This window comes from Cephus cinctus, unplaced genomic scaffold (genome assembly GCF_000341935.2).
Source record: "Cephus cinctus unplaced genomic scaffold, Ccin1 Ccin1_scaffold0457, whole genome shotgun sequence".
NCBI classification, from domain to species: Eukaryota; Metazoa; Arthropoda; class Insecta; order Hymenoptera; family Cephidae; genus Cephus; species Cephus cinctus.
This window is the reverse complement of record NW_014333134.1, coordinates 1,055,527-1,073,688: the sequence shown is the minus strand read 5'-3', so window position 1 is coordinate 1,073,688 and position 18,162 is coordinate 1,055,527. Positions and strand designations below refer to the sequence as shown.

Below are 18,162 nucleotides of genomic sequence, written 5' to 3'. Positions count from 1 at the left end.
GATACAATAATAAATATAAAAATTGTTCTCTGAATATCCGCCTCAATATTCAGACCAATCAACGTCTCTCTAAAAGAAGCCGTGAACTTGGTCGGTAACAATGCTCCAACAATGGGAGGGGGCCGCCTTTACCATGTATCGATATATCGTTCAACTACTTTTATAAAATATTGTTGCAACTATAAAAAATATTTGTAAATCTGTGCCACTTGCCTCATTGTAAATTATTTGAAAAACCCTTAAAGTTTTCTATATGTAATTAATTTTACACAACACGTGCAATACTTTACTCAATCTTCAAGAGTTCAATAATAAAAAAACTTGATCAAGCTCTACACTTCTTGATTCTAATTTATTAATGTTCTCTTCTTCTTTAACCTTTATCAATGTATATTTAATCCATTAATATCATATATAATTAAAATCAACTTACAAAGGATCAAAATCGAAACCCAGAGTGCACCACTGACGTATTCCCATATACCACATCGCGACAGGCAACGTGAAATTTGACATAAAAGTTCAATCCGTACAAAGTTGAATGAATTTCCGCGCAAAGTACAAGAAATGAGAAGCTAATGATAAGATAAAGATCAAAGACAAGTAATACAAGAAGACCCCCTAAAATATCGTAACACACAATTTGGCAACTCACATTTCTCATCAACGTTTGTTATTCCCAGTTACGCCTCTCCCCAGTGTCTACCCCGTGCGTTATCGATCTGAGAGGCATACCGTCTGATAACAAGGTGTAAAAATGTGTTTTCCTTTGACAAACCGATGTCTCTAAATACTTGTTAACGTGGTGTGATACCAGACAGATGAATGTCAATCCCAAAATCCGATGGCGCGAAGAGGCGCCGCTGGAGTCTGTCTAAACATTATCACAAACAGCTGTGAGTATAGATAGAATAAGGAAATTTATACTGTAATCAAAATTCAACAAAGTACAGAACCTGTTGGAATTAACAAGTTATTATACATCTAACGGGAGGCAACAATGCGAATTATTATTATCTGTTTCTACCAACCGCTTCTGTATTATTTTCATTTTTATATGATTTTCATTGACAATTGACGTCATACTCCTAGCTATAAACTATTTGTTCACTCGTAAACTATTATCATGATATGACTATCATAGTATAAATTGTCGGTTGGAATTGCATATAGGAAGTTTCTTGTAACTGACAGTAAATCAACGTATCGCATAGTGTTAAGTCGCGCGAGAGATAACTTTACCCACATAAATCAACGTGTCTGTGCAAAAATTGAAATATTTTTCCGTAAAGGTTTTCTGAGACTGTGCTTGAAATTTGAAATAGAAACAAAGATAATAATGCCAGCAGATATTCAGCAAAAACTCGGCAATAGTTGCAGCAAGCAAAGTAGATTCATTTGTGCTGCTCTTGTTGTAAATGTATGTTGCAAATATGGTAGAAAAAATAATTACTTAAACAAAATAACAATTTGTTAGGAATTTCTTAGCGAGTGCCACCTCCATATAAGTTTTCAGTGCTTCACTTTAAATTTCGACTGATCATCAGTGAATAGTCACTGATTAATTTTTAGAGAATAGAACAACACTGCAAGTCTTGCATGCAATTAGTTTGCTGCTTAATGTTTGAACCATGTATTGGTGCTAATAAGGCAACAAATGAGGATGCATATTCCTACGGTTTTGCCGACAATTCATATATAGTGCCTTGCTGCGCGATTGCTGTCACAGTTGCCTGCTTGTTACTAACCTAACCTAACCATAACAATTCCAGATACAAAACTCCTATACGTTGACATCCATAAGAAGATAGTCCCTGGAAAAGAAAATAACATCACAGACCGACCGTAGACGCCAATCTAATAATTTAAATAAAAAAATGCTCGATAATGATTAATCTTGATTCCAATAATTTATTGGTCATATCATCGCGGTAGCTTGACATTTCAATTAAGCAGATGATTTATGTATACAGATACATGTATGATTGTCATTGACAAGTGTGATTAAAATGAGTCAACTATTAATTTACAGATGTCAATCAAGTATTAAACGCGTCTTGAGAAGACGAAGTCTGAGCGTGAGCATCCGAAATGCAAGTTCCGGCGAATTACGGAAGATCTTGAGCCAGATAAGGCAGGATGGAATTGCGGAAGTATTTTTGGACAAAGAGAGTAGTCGTGGTTAGCTGTCTGTTGCTGATACTGGTATGGGTCATCCTGAACGACAGTTCCTGCTTCTTCGGAGGAATTTCAAGGCGAATGACACTGCAGAAAGTAAAGCCAGTATCGGAATTGAATGGCACGTCGAATAGCCACAACATTGTTGAAGCGAAGGTCGAAGAAATTCCATTAAATAATATCGCAAGTCTCGATCCAAGGATCACGAAGGTCCAGGTGGTACCATTATGGACGAACAATGAAACTCTGAAAGACGCCATAGACGTAATTCCCAAAAATCACGTAATGCGACAGCAGGGTTTAACTCCAAGTCGTCAATTACCAAGCGCATTAATAATCGGCGTGAAAAAGGGTGGCACTAGGGCTCTATTAGAGTTCCTACGTTTGCATCCGGATATCCAAGCAGCAGGTTCAGAGGTCCATTTCTTTGATCATCACTATGCCAAAGGCTTTCACTGGTACAGGTTGGTAAAACTGTAACTCCAATGTATTTATATTATAAAATTAATTATGATAATATAAGTATTGTTAATTATTTATAACAAGGAATATTTTTATTCTCACAGGCACAGAATGCCGCCTACTCTAGACGGCCAGATCACCATGGAGAAGACACCGTCTTATTTCGTAACGGCCGAAGCGCCAAGAAGAGTTCAGCACATGAATCCAGGCACTAAATTGATTGTGGTAGTACGTGATCCGGTTACAAGAGCCATTTCCGATTACACTCAGGCCAAGAGCAAACGTATCAAGATGCCAAGATTCGAGGAGCTGGCCTTCCTCAACGGATCACAAGTAGTGGATACGACATGGGCCCCGTTAAAGATAGGAGTCTATGCCCGACATTTGGAAAGATGGCTCCAGTATTTTCCACTCTCGCAGCTTCTCTTCGTATCCGGTGAGCGTCTGATAGCCGATCCTGTAATCGAGGTCACGAGAGTTCAAGACTTCCTGGGACTGAAACGCGTTATATGCGAGAAACACTTTTACTTTAATACAACCAAGGGTTTTCCATGCCTATTAAAATCCAAGGAACGAGCCACGCCTCACTGTCTTGGTAAGTACACGAAATACTTGTGCGATGAAGTATGATTTTAAAAAAATGACAAAAAAGCACACACGAGATATCGGCATTGATACGCAATGAATAAATCAAAATGATTGGCCTGATTTCACGCTCTTTTAGAGTCCATGCGTACATGTACTTGAATTAATATGTTTACATATGGCACGTGATGATATGTATGTATGATATACGTACTAGTCGCATAAATCAATGTTCACGAAGTCAGGTCAGGTTTACATTAACTCATGAGTCTGCTTGTCGCCGGACAAGATATTTCAAAGAATTTAATTGCTCTTAAATTTCGTTTTCTTTTTTTTGACTATTATTCTCCATACTCTACGTTAGCAATGTACAAGATAATATATTATCAAAAACATTTGTATATTTCAAGGGAAGAACAAAGGCCGCAGTCATCCTCATATCGACCCAACAGCTGTACAACGGTTACGAGATTTCTACAGGCCGTTCAATCAGCGCTTTTACCAGTTGACCGGTATGGATTTTGAATGGTCTTAGTAACGGCCAATGATGACTCTATTTAAAAATAGAAAAACATATCGTACAGCTAGCCCAATGCAACGCAGTCAATTTTTAGCATACTTCATTATTACTGTACAATTAACTGGCAGAAGGTTTAGTTATCGATATACATTTGTATAGTAAACGATTAGTGATTGCCAGTTATCAAGATAATACTCTTAGCTAATTTGATTTTTTAAAAAAGCTTACTACGATGATTCTTTGTAATAATTTCTTTATCTTTTTTAACTCATTGGCGACAAACGAGGAAATCCGAGTTATGCAATTCCCAGTAACCTCGAGCATATATTTTGGTAATCTGTTATCAATTTCCTCGTTACACATATAAATATAGACCTGTACCATAAGCATATATTATATTCGACGTAATAAGTACTCGAAGAGCTCGAAGCCTGTTTTACCTTATAAACAAATACGCGACTATGATTATATTTTATTTTGTCGTTCACTTTTATAAATCACTAGCGCCATTTCTATGCAATTTCTATGCGTACAAAACGTTGACGCTAACCACAGAATAAGTATCATGTACCTCTAGTCGCAGTACCTAGGATAGATATACAATAAAATTGAGGAGTGTTCATTGGATTATGATATAAATGAAAGATGGGTGTAACAGGTGTACAGATATTTTCTTTTTTTTTGCGAAATGTATGCGACTCAGAAAGAATCTGATTAATAAATATGTCGATAATTAATGATATTGAGGGATAGTGCATATCACGTTATCAATACGTACAGAGTGAAAGATCATTGTAATGATCTCTCATCGAAAAGTGCAGCACGCATTGAAAGTGCACGATGTGACGAGTAAATTCGGCACGATGCTTTTGCTCAAGATATATATCTATATACATAGTGATATATATATATACGTATACATGTAACGTGTAAACAATAATCGTCCGTAAGACGAAGTCCTGAGGACGGATGGGATCGTGTAATTACAATTAATTAAATGAAATTAAGATTAAAAGAATAAGTATACTGTAAAAGGAGCAATATCGTATTTATAAATATACTGTATTAACGATAAATTGATCAGTTTACCTGTTTTTTATTATTATTATATAGCTTCCATTACTCAATAATTGTTTACTTGATAACGATTATGTTTAATCAGAAGCAACATTTTTGATTCGATACTATTATTCTTGTAGCTGTTATAGTACATTGGAAACCGGAAATATGTATGTGGTTGCAGGTCATTTTCAATAGCTATCGGTTGAGTCATGCCATTTTATTATTCGATTACCCATTATGTAACAGGATTAACCGAATTACCTTCTTATCTTGTATTTTTTTTTTATTTATTCTTATTCTTATTGTTAATACCCTTCAATCGCTTAGTAACAGGAACAACGAGAGAGCGTCACGGCGACGTTTGCTTAAAATAATTAAATGTTTTATTGTAACGGCCCAACATCGTCGACATAAATTGTAAATTTATTCTTATCGTCGATCTTGTTCTTGTATATGCTTAGTTCTTTTTTTGTTATCCCTCTTTTATTTGATTTCTCTTTTCATACAAAAATTATCACAGTATTTTTAAACTTAATATTTATATATATATATACATATAGATGCTGCCGTTGAAGCAATTTTGCGCAATTCTAACGCAACACGCGATGCTCCAGAGTCACCCGGTGTTACAGGACTTTTCTTTTTTCTTTTAATTTTCTTATCTCTCTTTCGTTTTACCGTTCTGCCGTATATTCTTAGGGCACACTTGGACATTTATATTTATACAGGACACTCGGCTGACGCTATGACAATGGAAAGAGAAAACACTGCTGCCAAGAAATGATAAATACGTGACGCCAAAGGGCGTCGCGACGTCCTAATCAATTGAGGTAAGTACTTGAGTAACGTTATATTCAAATACTATAATGGCGCATGTAAAAAAAAGGAAACACTATAGACGAAGAGTACAGTGATACCTATAATAAAATAAACGATGTACAATTATATATAACCTATAAAGAATTTACGCATAAATATTCTTTAGATCAGTACTGCTTACGATAGTTACTCTGTTTCTATTTTTTAACTTACTTCGAAGCATCGGCTAGAATTATCTACACGCTAGACGTTCAACGAGTTGAATCAGCCAATGACATTGAAACTAACGAGTTTTCTTGAAATTTTTACATTTTCATACAATTCATCATCGACCGATATATCCATCTGTGATTAATTAAATTTTTCTCTAATTGTGCTGGAATCTTATATACCGTTTCTAATGCTATTATCGACAGTGACCAAATGGTCACATTAAATTGCTTGAGAAGAATGCAAGAATGACCCCTTATTCCCCATTTGAATATATTTCATTTATATTGAATTATTAATCCTCCCTTCGATACTCTTCGAACACTATTCAAAGGAATGACCCTCTTCGTCAGTAGGATCATGAAATTATGTTATTTACAAGTCGATCCCTCAAAATCTGCCATCGACATGAAACAATCTATTTTACATCCTATCTAACAAACAATGTTGTTCATCGTTATTACCGATTTCTTCTATACTTGGAACTGTATTCGTAATTGATTCGTGCTTCATGCCTAGTTATTCTCTATACTCTATTTTGTTCACGTAATTGCCATACGAATAAATCAATCTGAATCGCATATTGATATATGTTCGCAGGATACAAATGTAAATCAAATCAAAGCGAATCAATAGCAAAGTGTACTTGTACTGAACTTGGCAGGTACCACAAAAATCGTGAAAATAAAGTCTTCATCGGACTTTCATGAAGATTCACGAATACTCACGATTCACACTGTGAAAAAGACATTTTTCAGTATCCATACGTAGAGCCACTTGTTGCGCTGAGAGACTCCAATGTCGGGAAGCTGTTCTCTCTGTATTCTTTGAGAAAAAAATGTCTTTCTTCCACAGGGACTTCCTTTCTTTAACAACTTTACAAATTTAATACCGTTCATTGTATACGTGCATCGAGTGCACCCTGAACTCGGACGGATCGTAACGCCCACTGGACGTCTTGATGTATATTGAGAAACGTCCTATGCCGGTGGTACGTCTTGTTTTAATTGCTTGAAGTAGCCTCGTTCCTTGAGCAGATCGTCGAGCGCCTCCTGGGTATAATAAACGACAAAGTCAGTAGGAGCGACGCCCTCGAAAACGGCGTACACCGAGGGTTTGAGATTATAGAAGAAGAGGGGTTGTCCTCGAGCAGCAAAGTCCTTTGTCAAAGTCTCGATGACAGTAGCAGCCGTGAAATCAGCACCATAAATATGAGAGCAATCGATAACCACAGGCGTCTCGACGCTACCTCCACGACGGCTATACTTAGTCACCAGGTTCCGGACGTAATCCACCGATGGGAATATTAGGCAACGATCGGGCGTGAGCATTAGGTACTCAATGCCACAACACGTCTAGAAAATTAAATATTATAGAATTGAAACTCAATCGTGAACGGAAACAGTTATCTTTTTTCATAATCATGTATATACTTACCAGGAGTTTCTCTACAGAGATCTTAGGCCTTGCCGCATGATACAGAATGAATAGTACGTTAATTCCAATACCGCAGAGAATTCCAATTTCCAGCTGAAGTACCAAACAGGCTATGAATGTACCCAGACCAGGTATAAGATCGGATTCTGAAAAGACGATTTTACCAGCATATAAAAAGTGTTTCAAATAACATCAGCAGTGGCGGACACGTGTATCGTCGACGTGTACTTTTGGCAGGTAAACATTATGTACAATAAGCATATATAAATATATTAACGCACGTGATTCAGTATACATTTCACATTTGATAAATTAGTCTGATTACGCAACTGGTTTCTGCATCTCAAGGAGATCCTGTATAAACTGGATAAATGAGTCTCGTGACTTTTCACGACTATGTCATCGTTGTTTCTTTTTATTGAAATTTCACAAGTCGGGCGTGTCATTACTTATTAATGCACATCGTTATTATTCCGAAACGGTCGTTTACCTTGATTCAAATTCAAGAAGCCCTTCAGCTAGTCACGCGGTACCAGGCGTTCCACTTTGCTATCGATTTTATATGGGGTCTCTCTCTTTTCTTTTTGACTTACTCAAGATCTTAACGCATATATAATACGTAGGTGGGTCGATCATGTAACGTGTTATGAAACTAATGGATTTCAGTCTGAACAATTGGAAAAGTCGTTCACATGAATCTCTTGAGGTTGTCACTTATCGGACGAGAAACCCGTTTCGGTTGATGGTTACTTAATATTTTTTTAAAAGATTAACTTCTTACTTTTCGTTCTCCACATTGGCTTTACAACCCTGACTTCCACCATGAAGATAACAGCAGCAATGATGATGGCTGCTAGAGAGGCTCTTGGTATATAGCTGAAATATGGCGTTAGGAACAATAGTGCCAGTATTACTAGAAGACCTGTAAGCAAATAAAAAGAAGTGTTACGATGTTCAGTAACAAATATTTACATAAAGTGCCAAAGCGTATGCTAATAATTAAAATGATATTCTGACGTTGCGGTAACTGTGATATTTGACAAATTTCTAAGTGTTAATTAATTCACGGATTTTCTTTATTTACCTGTATACAAGCCACCCATTGGCGTACGTACGCCGGATGCATTATTCACGGCACTTCTACTGAGAGATCCAGTTCCGGGGAAGGATTGAACAAACGAATTGCCTATATTTGACATTCCAATGGCTATCAGTTCCTGGGTAGCGTCCACGGACTTTCCATTGGCTGTAAATGATTAATTAAAATCAATTCTAGTACACGGATTGACATAAAGAGCAATGAGTTTCTTGTGGATGTTTAAAAGCATATAAATTAATTCTATGATTAATACAGTCATAGAAAAATCAAAAGAATGATCACTCTCACCGAAAGCCTTGCAAATGGCAACGTCCTCCATCAGAGAGATAAGAGGCAAGACCAAAATCCCGCTACCAAGATTCGAACACATCTCCATGAAAGAGACCGTAGTGTTACCGTCCTTTGTGTATCCGAATGGTGGCAATTGTACAGCAGGCATACCACCAGGTATGTGACCTAAAGATAACAAACAATATACTTATAATAAATCTTATCTACACAGCTCAATTGATTTGTCCATAGATTAAACTAACCGATTAACTTGAATGGTGCGTTATTAGTGAAACTGTATCCCAGGATGCCGCACACGACGACAAGTAAGGCATTTCGCGAGGTGCCTGTCAGCCATAAGATCTTATTTACAATTTTGTGTTTCGTTGTACGTAGTTCCTCTTCTTCGGGACCGACTGTGATAGAAGCCACGATCTACGTAATTTAATAAAATTCCAAATTTTTATATACGACTGTTATCGCTTTTCTTTACTTGATCATGTAAATTACATGTACCCTAAGTATTAGAAGCACAGCTATACAGGAAGCTCCAAGAGTAGCATCCCAAGCGGAAGTGTTGTGAATATTTTCAGATATACTTTTCCACATCTGTATGAACGTAGATCCTTGAGCGGTGATACCCAAAATATCTTTAATTTGGGATGACACTATAATAAGGGCCACTGCCGAGGTGAAGCCAGAGCTTACTGGACCAGATACAAAATCTATTAAGAATCCTAAGAAGAAGAAAACAAATTTTTATAAAGGCAATATAGTCAGACGCCGTCTGACTAGCTTAAAGGCATAACTACTGCGGAGTCACAGTACCGCCATGATGCGTCTCATTCGAATTTCTTACTTAAAATAATATTAAAGCTATAAAATAATATTAACCACGATTCTAACTACAAGTGCTGCGAACCTACCAAGGCCAAATACGCCCATAAGTAGTTCCACGAGACCAGCCAAAAAACAAAGAAGCACAGCATGTTGTGCAGGTGAGTCCAAATGGGCTACAGTTTGGTAAGTTAATAAGGACACTATGGCAGTGGGTCCCAGAGGTATATCCTTGCAGGATCCAAATATGATGTAGATGAAGCATCCAAGAAAGCTGCCATACAATCCATACTGCAAAAGAGGCAGATGGTAAAACATACTATTCAATGTTCAACCTTAACTCTAGAAAGATAACCTTTTCCTACCCTACGTTAAAGATTTATTAGGCTTGGAAATTAAATTTACGTGGATTATCTTTTCAAGATTAAATACAAATTGTCATAAAGTTTTAAGTGTTTATCTCTCATCAATTCCAGTCATAAAACGAACCTCAGGCGATAATCCAGCCACGTTCGAGTAAGCCAACGATTGTGGAATGACAGTGAGTCCTACTGTGATACCAGCTACCAGATCACCTAGTGCATCCTGCCCGTTGTATCTTGGCAGCCATCTCAGTACAGGCAGTCTCTTGTACAAGGTCTTCTTAGTGCAAACGGCCTTGGCGCGTCGCGACGCATAGCGCACGATTGAGTCGATTGCGCCGTTTTTCTGTTTCACGTCTTCATCCCCTGGTTCCTCCACCACTGTTGAAAATAATAGAATACCTCGTCAGTAATATTCACGTAATCAAGGCGAAATGAAAATAATGCAAATTTAGGGAATCTAAATACGTTTTCTTAATATAGTAAAACAATAAATCTTTTTTTTTTTAGCTAATATTCTCTCTCTTCTCTCAATCTCTTCCTCGTGCGTTTTTCTTAATTCATTTGCAAAATCTCATTAATTCAAGAGTTACGCCTTATTATGTAATTAGCATGTAGTACGACGGAAGGCGAACCAGTTTCCTCGCAGAAAATGTAAACTGGAATCGAAACTCTACAGAAATATGAATTGCTAATTTAATGAGATAGAAATTTTGTCTGCGCTCTGAATCGTATCTTGTGCGCATGTGTTATGTATATGTGAAATACAATTCTTATGTCAGATATCGTAAAAAGTACTTTTTTTTTGCAGCTACCTGTAACCTGTGTACGCAGAGTGAGTAATCTTTTTCATCTCATTGGATAACTGCTTGAGGAATAAATTGAATAAGAGACACAAATGCTTTGCGTGTTTACATTCGCATTATCACGTCGCACTGTACATACAGTTCATATACAGTCTGTTCTTACTTACTCTTGTGACATCCTTTTAAGGCGTGCGAGAAAAAAAAATGATTTTATAATATTTATTCAGGCAATTTGAGCCAGGCAAAGCGATTCTAGCATCAAAATAATTTAGTAAATCTATGTATATCTATATATTTCTTTTACCCAATAAACTTTCATTCACACTAATATACATGATACTGTCTGCAGAAGACATTAGGATAATTTCAAAAATATCCAGAAAGGCCTCTATAGGTACAAATTTTTATTACTAATAAAGTATATCCATCTATATGTTATTATTACTGTACAGCTATTTAATCTTACAGATGAAGTCGGATGATCCTTGTATCTCGCGATGTGGTCCATGCGAGTTATTAAGTGTCTGCGATCCATTCGAATGGCCAAGATCGAGACTTCCATGTGATCTACTCAGAGCATGATTCAAGTATCCTCCATTGCCCTTACCAAGCCCATCATCCCCTACGCTGTCGTCACCCTTCATTCTGTAAAAAAGAGCATTGTCGTAAATTTAAAATTCCCGCCACAGGATGAATAGGTTTTTCATCATTTTTTACATACACTTCAAAGATTTGTAATATATTTTTTCTATACACAAATTTTCAAAAACGAATCTCCCGACCTTCGAAAATCACAGTTCTTAATCCGCTTATTGACGTTTCGATAAGTCGCTGGTCGCCATATTGTTGCGTCACTATTGACAATTTACGATTGTCTCGTGACTGTAGATCAGGCGGGAAATACGAAGGGAGTATTAATTCGGCCATGAACCCTACTTATTTGTATCAGAGCAATCAAAACGGGTCGTTCTTCTCTTGCGCGATGGAGAATCTGCCATTAATATTGTCGTTTAAGCCTTTATTTATATTGAAATGAATATAAATTTATATTGCACAGGTCTTTGACAATTTACGTACGATTCTCATCTGATAAATCATATAACGTAACGCATGTCACTTTTTAAGTGAAAGATAAGCGTTATTTTGTCATAAGCCACCTAAAAAGGATTTTCAAAAATTCTCAATGTACCTAACAAATGTATGACGCGTGAATTAAAAAAATTATTCGATCGCGTCATTCTTTCATTTTCATCGCGTCTCAATTCAATATACATAGCTGGGAAGTAATTAAAGGCTAATCAACATTATCGTCATCGAAATTCAAAGAAAATACATTCGACACTGTTTTACCGATAAACTCTAAAATATCGACCATTAAAAATGCCAATCAATTAACGTAAGCCTCGTAAAGTCGGAAAACCCATACTGCAACATGGCCGCCAGCAAATCGAGTACCGCTTATCTATGAGTCATCAAAATAGAAGAAAAAAAAAATAACCTAGAAAATTGGTAACCCACATTTAACTCGAATTAACGTTTATGAATATTCCATAGAAAAGTTCAAAGGTGAAACAAAATATCCCCACAAAATTGCAATGGCTAAAAATTCACAGAATACGGAAGGAATTCAATCTCTAATATTTATTGCGAAGGCCAAGTCAAACGAGCCAATAAAAAATGGCGACCTTAAAAAAATCCGGTAGCGTCCTCTGACTTGATAAAACAAAATAATCCAAAAAATCAAATGCACTCTGTATATTTTTATCGTAAAAATGTATTATCATAACTAATCGAATTAATCGGCCAATTTCTTTCGTATATATACATACACGAAGACCACGTGCCGTAAGACGAGGCTACGACAAAGAGAGTCAGAGACAGAATTACAGAGAGGCCTCCCTAAGCGTCGTGTTTCTCATGCGCATATATAAAAGTGTGTCGAAGTCTCAAGACTGGAGTCATGTGAGCGATACTTTTTACGCTCTTTATACTGGACTACGCTTACCTGGTAAGGAATAACAATATCACTTAAAGAACAGATGTCTAAACGCATGTTTGTCATGTGATGGCAAAACTGGGCAATCCTGATTTCGCGAAAGAAATTTATAGCACAGATTGAAATTGCGTCTTTGATGACGTCTTCGGTATATAAGTATTACCCAATATATATGTATATATATACGCAATCAGAATTTCCCTCGATTTTAGCATCGTCACTCCACCGAATCGAACGTCCATGTGCGTGACGTCAGCATCTGATTAATTCAGCATCAATAAAATCGAAACACAATTTTTGGTTTATAAACACAAAAATTAGACACAGCTGTGATCGGTTTTCTTGAAAAGAAAAAAAAAATTCATAGAGCAAAGCCTCGTTCTCCAGCGGCCATCGAAAGGATAATCATGGCGACTGTAAAATTTGACCGCAATTCTTCTCGTCTCGAAGGACGATTCTGCAAAGCTCGTCATGGCCTTATCGATCTACGTCATCGATATACAGAGTTATTCAGGACTACTATACCATAGGGAATAAGAGTGTCTGCGGTAGTAATCAGCTTCGAGTTAGGCGATACTCCTGAATCATCCTGTATAGTATTGCCAACATAATGCCAACTTCGAAATGATTGACGCATTGTCAGCAGCCGTGATACACATAGATATTTTTTCAGTACGGCAGGACAAGGCAACGCGTCCTGGGGCTGGAAGTAAACGGTAAACAGATAACCGAGGAGAACGCATATTAAAACTGTCAAAGAGGTTAGGTGAAGATTTTAATCAATTAAAATGCCTACAGGAGATATTTTTGATTGAAATTGTCAGTACCAAGAAACTAGTCGTTTCACTCATACGCATACAGGTATATGAGAAGTAAATAGAAGTGAATAAGATATTGACGATGAATTTTGAAACGTGACCATGATAAACTAGTCCAAGTACGAATTGGCGGTAAATTCAAAGCACCGATTATACATTTTTATGGCAATTTTAAAAATAAGATAATTATTTTTTTCTGAGACATCATTTGAAATTCTATTGTTCGATCGGCTATTACCATTTGGAGCAACCTACATTATTCTTGTGAAAACGATCGTGACTGCCATACTGCATGATGCAAAGTGACAACGGTCAATCTCTTTAAACGGTAGTCCAGTTTACTCAGTTTCTTACAAATTTCTTGGATTTCATCAAATTATGTAATAAACGATCCGGCTTCGTGCAGTAATGAGAATAAGGACGAATAAATTATAATATTTGGATTTTATGATTCTGCTGAAATATTCGTTGATCGATCTTACTTGAGCCATCATTTTTAAAAGATATTTAAGAAGAGCTTCGTTTGAGTCTACTATAGAGCATTGCTTTGAAAAGCAAATATTGGGTATGCGCTGGTCTTCCATTTTCAAAATTTTACAATTATCCATTTTAGTATACAGCGTGTTGTAGGAGGTGCATTTAAATCTTATATCACAGACGAGTGTATTCCTGGATAAATTTAGTAGTCTTTCGTAGAAATTTAATCGGACTTTTTTTTTGTCTAATTCTCTTAAGTTCCTTGAGGCATACCGAAGAAGAGTATAATAACACAGAGTTAACCAGAGCATTAAATACTTTTTGAAGAGCATGCCAAGAATATACGTTCAACCTGAGTGTAAGGGACATTATTGAAGCGGACGCTACTTTTGCCTTATTTACAAATTTCTTAGTCTAACTAATGTGACTTGATTGGGAAAATCTTACTCCTAAATAATCGTATTGGTTAACATGTTGCATTTCAACAGGCTGAAAGATCCTATCAGAATTTTTTATCTTTAGAGTTTCAAGTCAATATGAATTACAACGTTTTTATCCATGCTATCAACGTCTGATTCGATTTTATTAACAGTTTAAGCCCCGAGTATTTTTAGTGACTTCTATTTGACTGTTACATTTTACATTATATCGATGTTCAGAAGTTTCACAGACTTTCAGTTCTAGAGACACAGACAAACGATCTAACTCGGCTGGAATTCGTTTCCACGTGCACATCAGATATATATTCTTAAGCAAATAGTCAATGTATAGTATATGTCAGACACGGCGATCGAAATACATATTTCTGTTATGACTATTTCTAGGCACGTCGAGTTGTTGAAAGTTTTAGTTGTTTTCAATATAAATTATTTTTCTATTTCCTCTATTCCGAATAGAAGCTCCCGTCCTTACTTCGTAAGATTTTATGCGTTTTGCGATGCGTCACGTGCATAACGGTAGGAACGATCTAGGTATAGAGCTACGTACCGGGTGTTACGTAAGTAAAGTGAAGATATTGAAATGACTAAACACCTATTATTTTATGTAAGACGCGGGGGTTTCGTAACTTTTCAGATTTTATTTGTAGCGCGCCACGTCGATCAATACAAGAAGCGAATGCTCCTGTACTTTTTCCATACGACAGTAAATAATACGCGGATATAATTCGTTAAGTAGCAACAAAGGAAAGCAAAACATTCCATTCAATAAATCAAGATTAAACACAATCGTACCACCAGTTATTATTTCGTTAAATAGTATTAATCATTAATCATCGATCAAGCCGTTTCGTCATGCCTTTCCTACCCTGTCAGCGTACAGTCCCGATACAAATGCCCCTACGAATAAATAGCGTCGTAAAAAGGATGGCGCAATATCATGAAAACTGTCACTGAATCCCAAGAATCGTTAAGGAAACTAACAGTACACAGTCAAGAGGACAAGTAAAGCAGCCAGACGAAGGACTGAACGTACGCAAGTGAAAAGTACAGGAAAATATAAGTATTTACACAATCGGAATTTTACAACCGTTTCTAACCTGCGACACTCGGTGATTTCAAAAGCCGCCGTCCACCAATTCGTACGCTGAGGATAGACTTACGAGCACTTTCATGTTGCTTTTCAAGATGAAGCATCCGTCAATATTGCTGCTCGACAAACAAATAATTGCGAGTGACGTTAGTCGAACGAAATATCTATTCGTGACTACTAACTAATATCCTTCTTTCCTTTCCTTACGGCTGTATCCCCAATTGGGGACATGTGCCAGTTACTAGCTAATTCAACTGCCGTCTACAGGCAGCGTTTGTTGTCTTCTGCTAGAGTGGAACGCGAATCAAACTGTCTTCTACCAGAACGGAACACGAGTCAAAATGTCTTCCCCTCGTGGCATTTCCAGTTAAGCGTCCTCTCTGGAATTTCATTGTCATTGAAAACACGACCAACATCATTGTTTGATCACAATTAATGGCCTCGATAAAGATTCATTGATTTTTCATAGCTGACCGTAGCAAATTTCCGTTACGCCAATGAATTATAGACGCCATGATCTATGAGCGGGAAATTTGAATAATCAATTTCATAATCTTACATCATTTTACTGGTAATGACTCCGGCAGGACTTCGATCGAAGTATTGTCGAGTGGATTAATGTATCGTAGGAGATCGTAGTTACACGATGTGTATATATAGAATAAAAATGTGTGCTCAAGACCAAGTGGGATACATTTAATATTTACAACTGAGAACTGACATTAGAACACATAACGTTAGACTATAAGCAGTGCAGTGTTATTTAAATATGGAAGAAAACATCAAAGCGACTGAAAGTGATTCAATCGTCATTATAATCATCCATCCCCTGTCGTTTGAGTCATAATCGCTCTAGTGATTTTACCATAGCAATGAGCGAACGTAAAAAAAAAATTCTTGGCATCTTCTAAAGTCAATGACTGCAAAAACTAATTTGTTAAGTTTTCACGTAAGCATTGGTATTGCGTATATAGTTATAGACGCTAGTCAATGCGGAGCTTGTAAAATGCTAATTGTGATTCGTGCAATTACCTTACGCTTGTAACAGTAACGGTAGTGATTACGAAAGACAATGGCGATAATTCCTTTAGAATTTGCTCGCACAAGGTAAATGGAATTTCGTTTGCATTTCTTTTGTCCTTTCTATCTCCTATTTGTTCCATTTATCTTTACGTTCCTTTCTTTCGCGTTAATCAATGTTCAAGGATCGCACGGCGTCGTTCTTGAATTTTATGAAAGGTCACGGAAACGAACGAATGACTTCTAAAGACTGTCCATTGTCGGCTAGAAGAAACGCCAACGTGTTCGACATTGATTTCGCATCTAACGAAAACGGCGCCACGCGTCACGCACAGTAGTAATAGAAGAATCGACAGCGCAATTCGATCGGCCCATTATTTACGATCTAGACGATTCGATCTGCTTATTGTGAGAGCATTCGATCGAGGCTAACAGCTAATTCACGTGAATAAATAATTATTCCAAAATCGAGGTATACGTATAGACGTTAAATAAAAACAAAGTCAAAAATTAAAAAATTAAAAAATCCCGCTCCCCAAAAATCTTTCTCGATTTTTCAATAAATTCAAAACGGAAGTATCTTATCACGTATCATACGTGAAATCTTATTTAATAACTCGCACATTAAAGAATCATATAAAATGAACAGTATATATAAAAACTAATCATGTGCATGCAATAAAACTTACAACTACATTGTCGTACAAATCTTAATCCTACAACAATATCACTTAACGCTCGCAAAATACAGTAATAAATAAATGTTGATAGCTTCAAAAGATAAAATTAAAAATATCATTTCTTACCTATAAGCTCGTATCGATCCTTCTCGCAGTCTTTAACGATGAAGCCACCGTTTTTAGTCAAAAAATTTTTTCTCTCTAAAGATTCGTAACTCAATATCAAACTCGTCCTAACGTTAAATACCGAAGTAAATTTTTTTTTTTTAAATTCGACTTAACCATCTATTATCAGTATAATTATTATTATTATCACTACAAATATTATTACGTATCATCTGCACTTCACGATCATGTTTGATGAAAATAAATTCGAAAAAAAAAATTGTATAACTCAAAAAATTATTTCAAAACAAATTAGTCCCACGAGCATCTCGCAACGTTCCAATCCGACTATCTATGGCGTCAAGACGATTCGATCAAGACGTCGGTCGCCACGGTTCCACTAGCTATAAAAATCCCAATGATCTCTTCCTAGATCGATGAGTCTCACCTCGCACTCTCGCTGCAGAATGGAAACAGAACGGAGCGTCCGGGCTTGAATCCTCGCGTCGCGATTCTCCACCGCGAAGAAAACTGAGTTCACGCAGGTGCGCGCTTCGCCATATAAACGACAGAGCAGTTCCCCACGTGTTTCCTTGCATCTCGAGGCAACCCCCCCGTTTCTGACGTCATTGGTGAACAAACCAATCAGGACGGTGACTTACGGCTTATTTACATAGCAAGCTACTGGCTACTTAATGGGCCGTAACGATCATGATTTGCCGAACCGTTGACAAAATTGCACGACTGACGGTTACGAAATTTTTCAAAAATTCACTAAAAAAAATGTTCCACGACTTAATCTGACATCCGATCAATACGCATATCCAGATTTTCGTGACAAGAAATATTTTACAGCAAAAGTGAGCAGGCGCTTCCCCCCCCCCCCCCC

The 18,162-nt window shown here is 36.8% G+C and overlaps 2 protein-coding genes across 9 annotated transcripts in view; one reads left to right on the top strand and one right to left on the bottom strand.

Moving 5' to 3' along the window:
* The first annotated feature begins 416 nt into the window (after positions 1-416).
* LOC107267877 (heparan sulfate glucosamine 3-O-sulfotransferase 6) lies at positions 417-5,239 on the top strand. 4 transcript variants are annotated; one of them, XM_025085099.1, is made up of 5 exons: positions 417-896; positions 1,773-1,931; positions 2,033-2,642; positions 2,745-3,235; positions 3,636-5,239. In XM_025085099.1, the coding sequence occupies exons 3-5, from the start codon at positions 2,140-2,142 to the stop codon at positions 3,758-3,760; spliced, it is 1,119 nt and encodes a 372-aa protein (XP_024940867.1). In that variant the 5' UTR covers positions 417-896; positions 1,773-1,931; positions 2,033-2,139; the 3' UTR covers positions 3,761-5,239. The 4 variants fall into 4 exon arrangements, with proteins under 4 accessions (XP_024940867.1, XP_015595536.1, XP_015595537.1 ...); XM_015740050.2 differs by lacking the exon at positions 1,773-1,931 and having other exon boundaries at positions 418-603; positions 684-896; XM_015740051.2 differs by lacking the exons at positions 417-896; positions 1,773-1,931 and adding an exon at positions 1,159-1,420.
* LOC107267876 (sodium-independent sulfate anion transporter) overlaps positions 5,004-18,162 on the bottom strand; it is a 17,363-nt gene continuing 4,204 nt past the window's right edge. Inside the window, exons 1-11 of one of the 5 annotated variants that reach the window (XM_015740043.2) lie at positions 17,295-17,816; positions 11,114-11,292; positions 9,969-10,222; positions 9,569-9,770; positions 9,159-9,379; positions 8,906-9,077; positions 8,661-8,828; positions 8,358-8,519; positions 8,055-8,195; positions 7,274-7,419; positions 5,004-7,191 (exon numbers count right to left, since the gene is read on the bottom strand). In XM_015740043.2, coding sequence (XP_015595529.1) covers positions 6,817-7,191; positions 7,274-7,419; positions 8,055-8,195; positions 8,358-8,519; positions 8,661-8,828; positions 8,906-9,077; positions 9,159-9,379; positions 9,569-9,770; positions 9,969-10,222; positions 11,114-11,291 — 2,019 coding nt within the window. In that variant the 5' untranslated portion in view covers position 11,292; positions 17,295-17,816 and the 3' untranslated portion in view covers positions 5,004-6,816. Of the gene's footprint in view, positions 7,192-7,273; positions 7,420-8,054; positions 8,196-8,357; positions 8,520-8,660; positions 8,829-8,905; positions 9,078-9,158; positions 9,380-9,568; positions 9,771-9,968; positions 10,223-10,814; positions 10,827-11,113; positions 11,293-15,475; positions 15,560-17,294; positions 17,817-18,162 lie in introns of those variants that run through there. The other 4 variants (XM_015740048.2, XM_015740046.2, XM_015740047.2 and 1 more) reach the window with 4 other exon arrangements.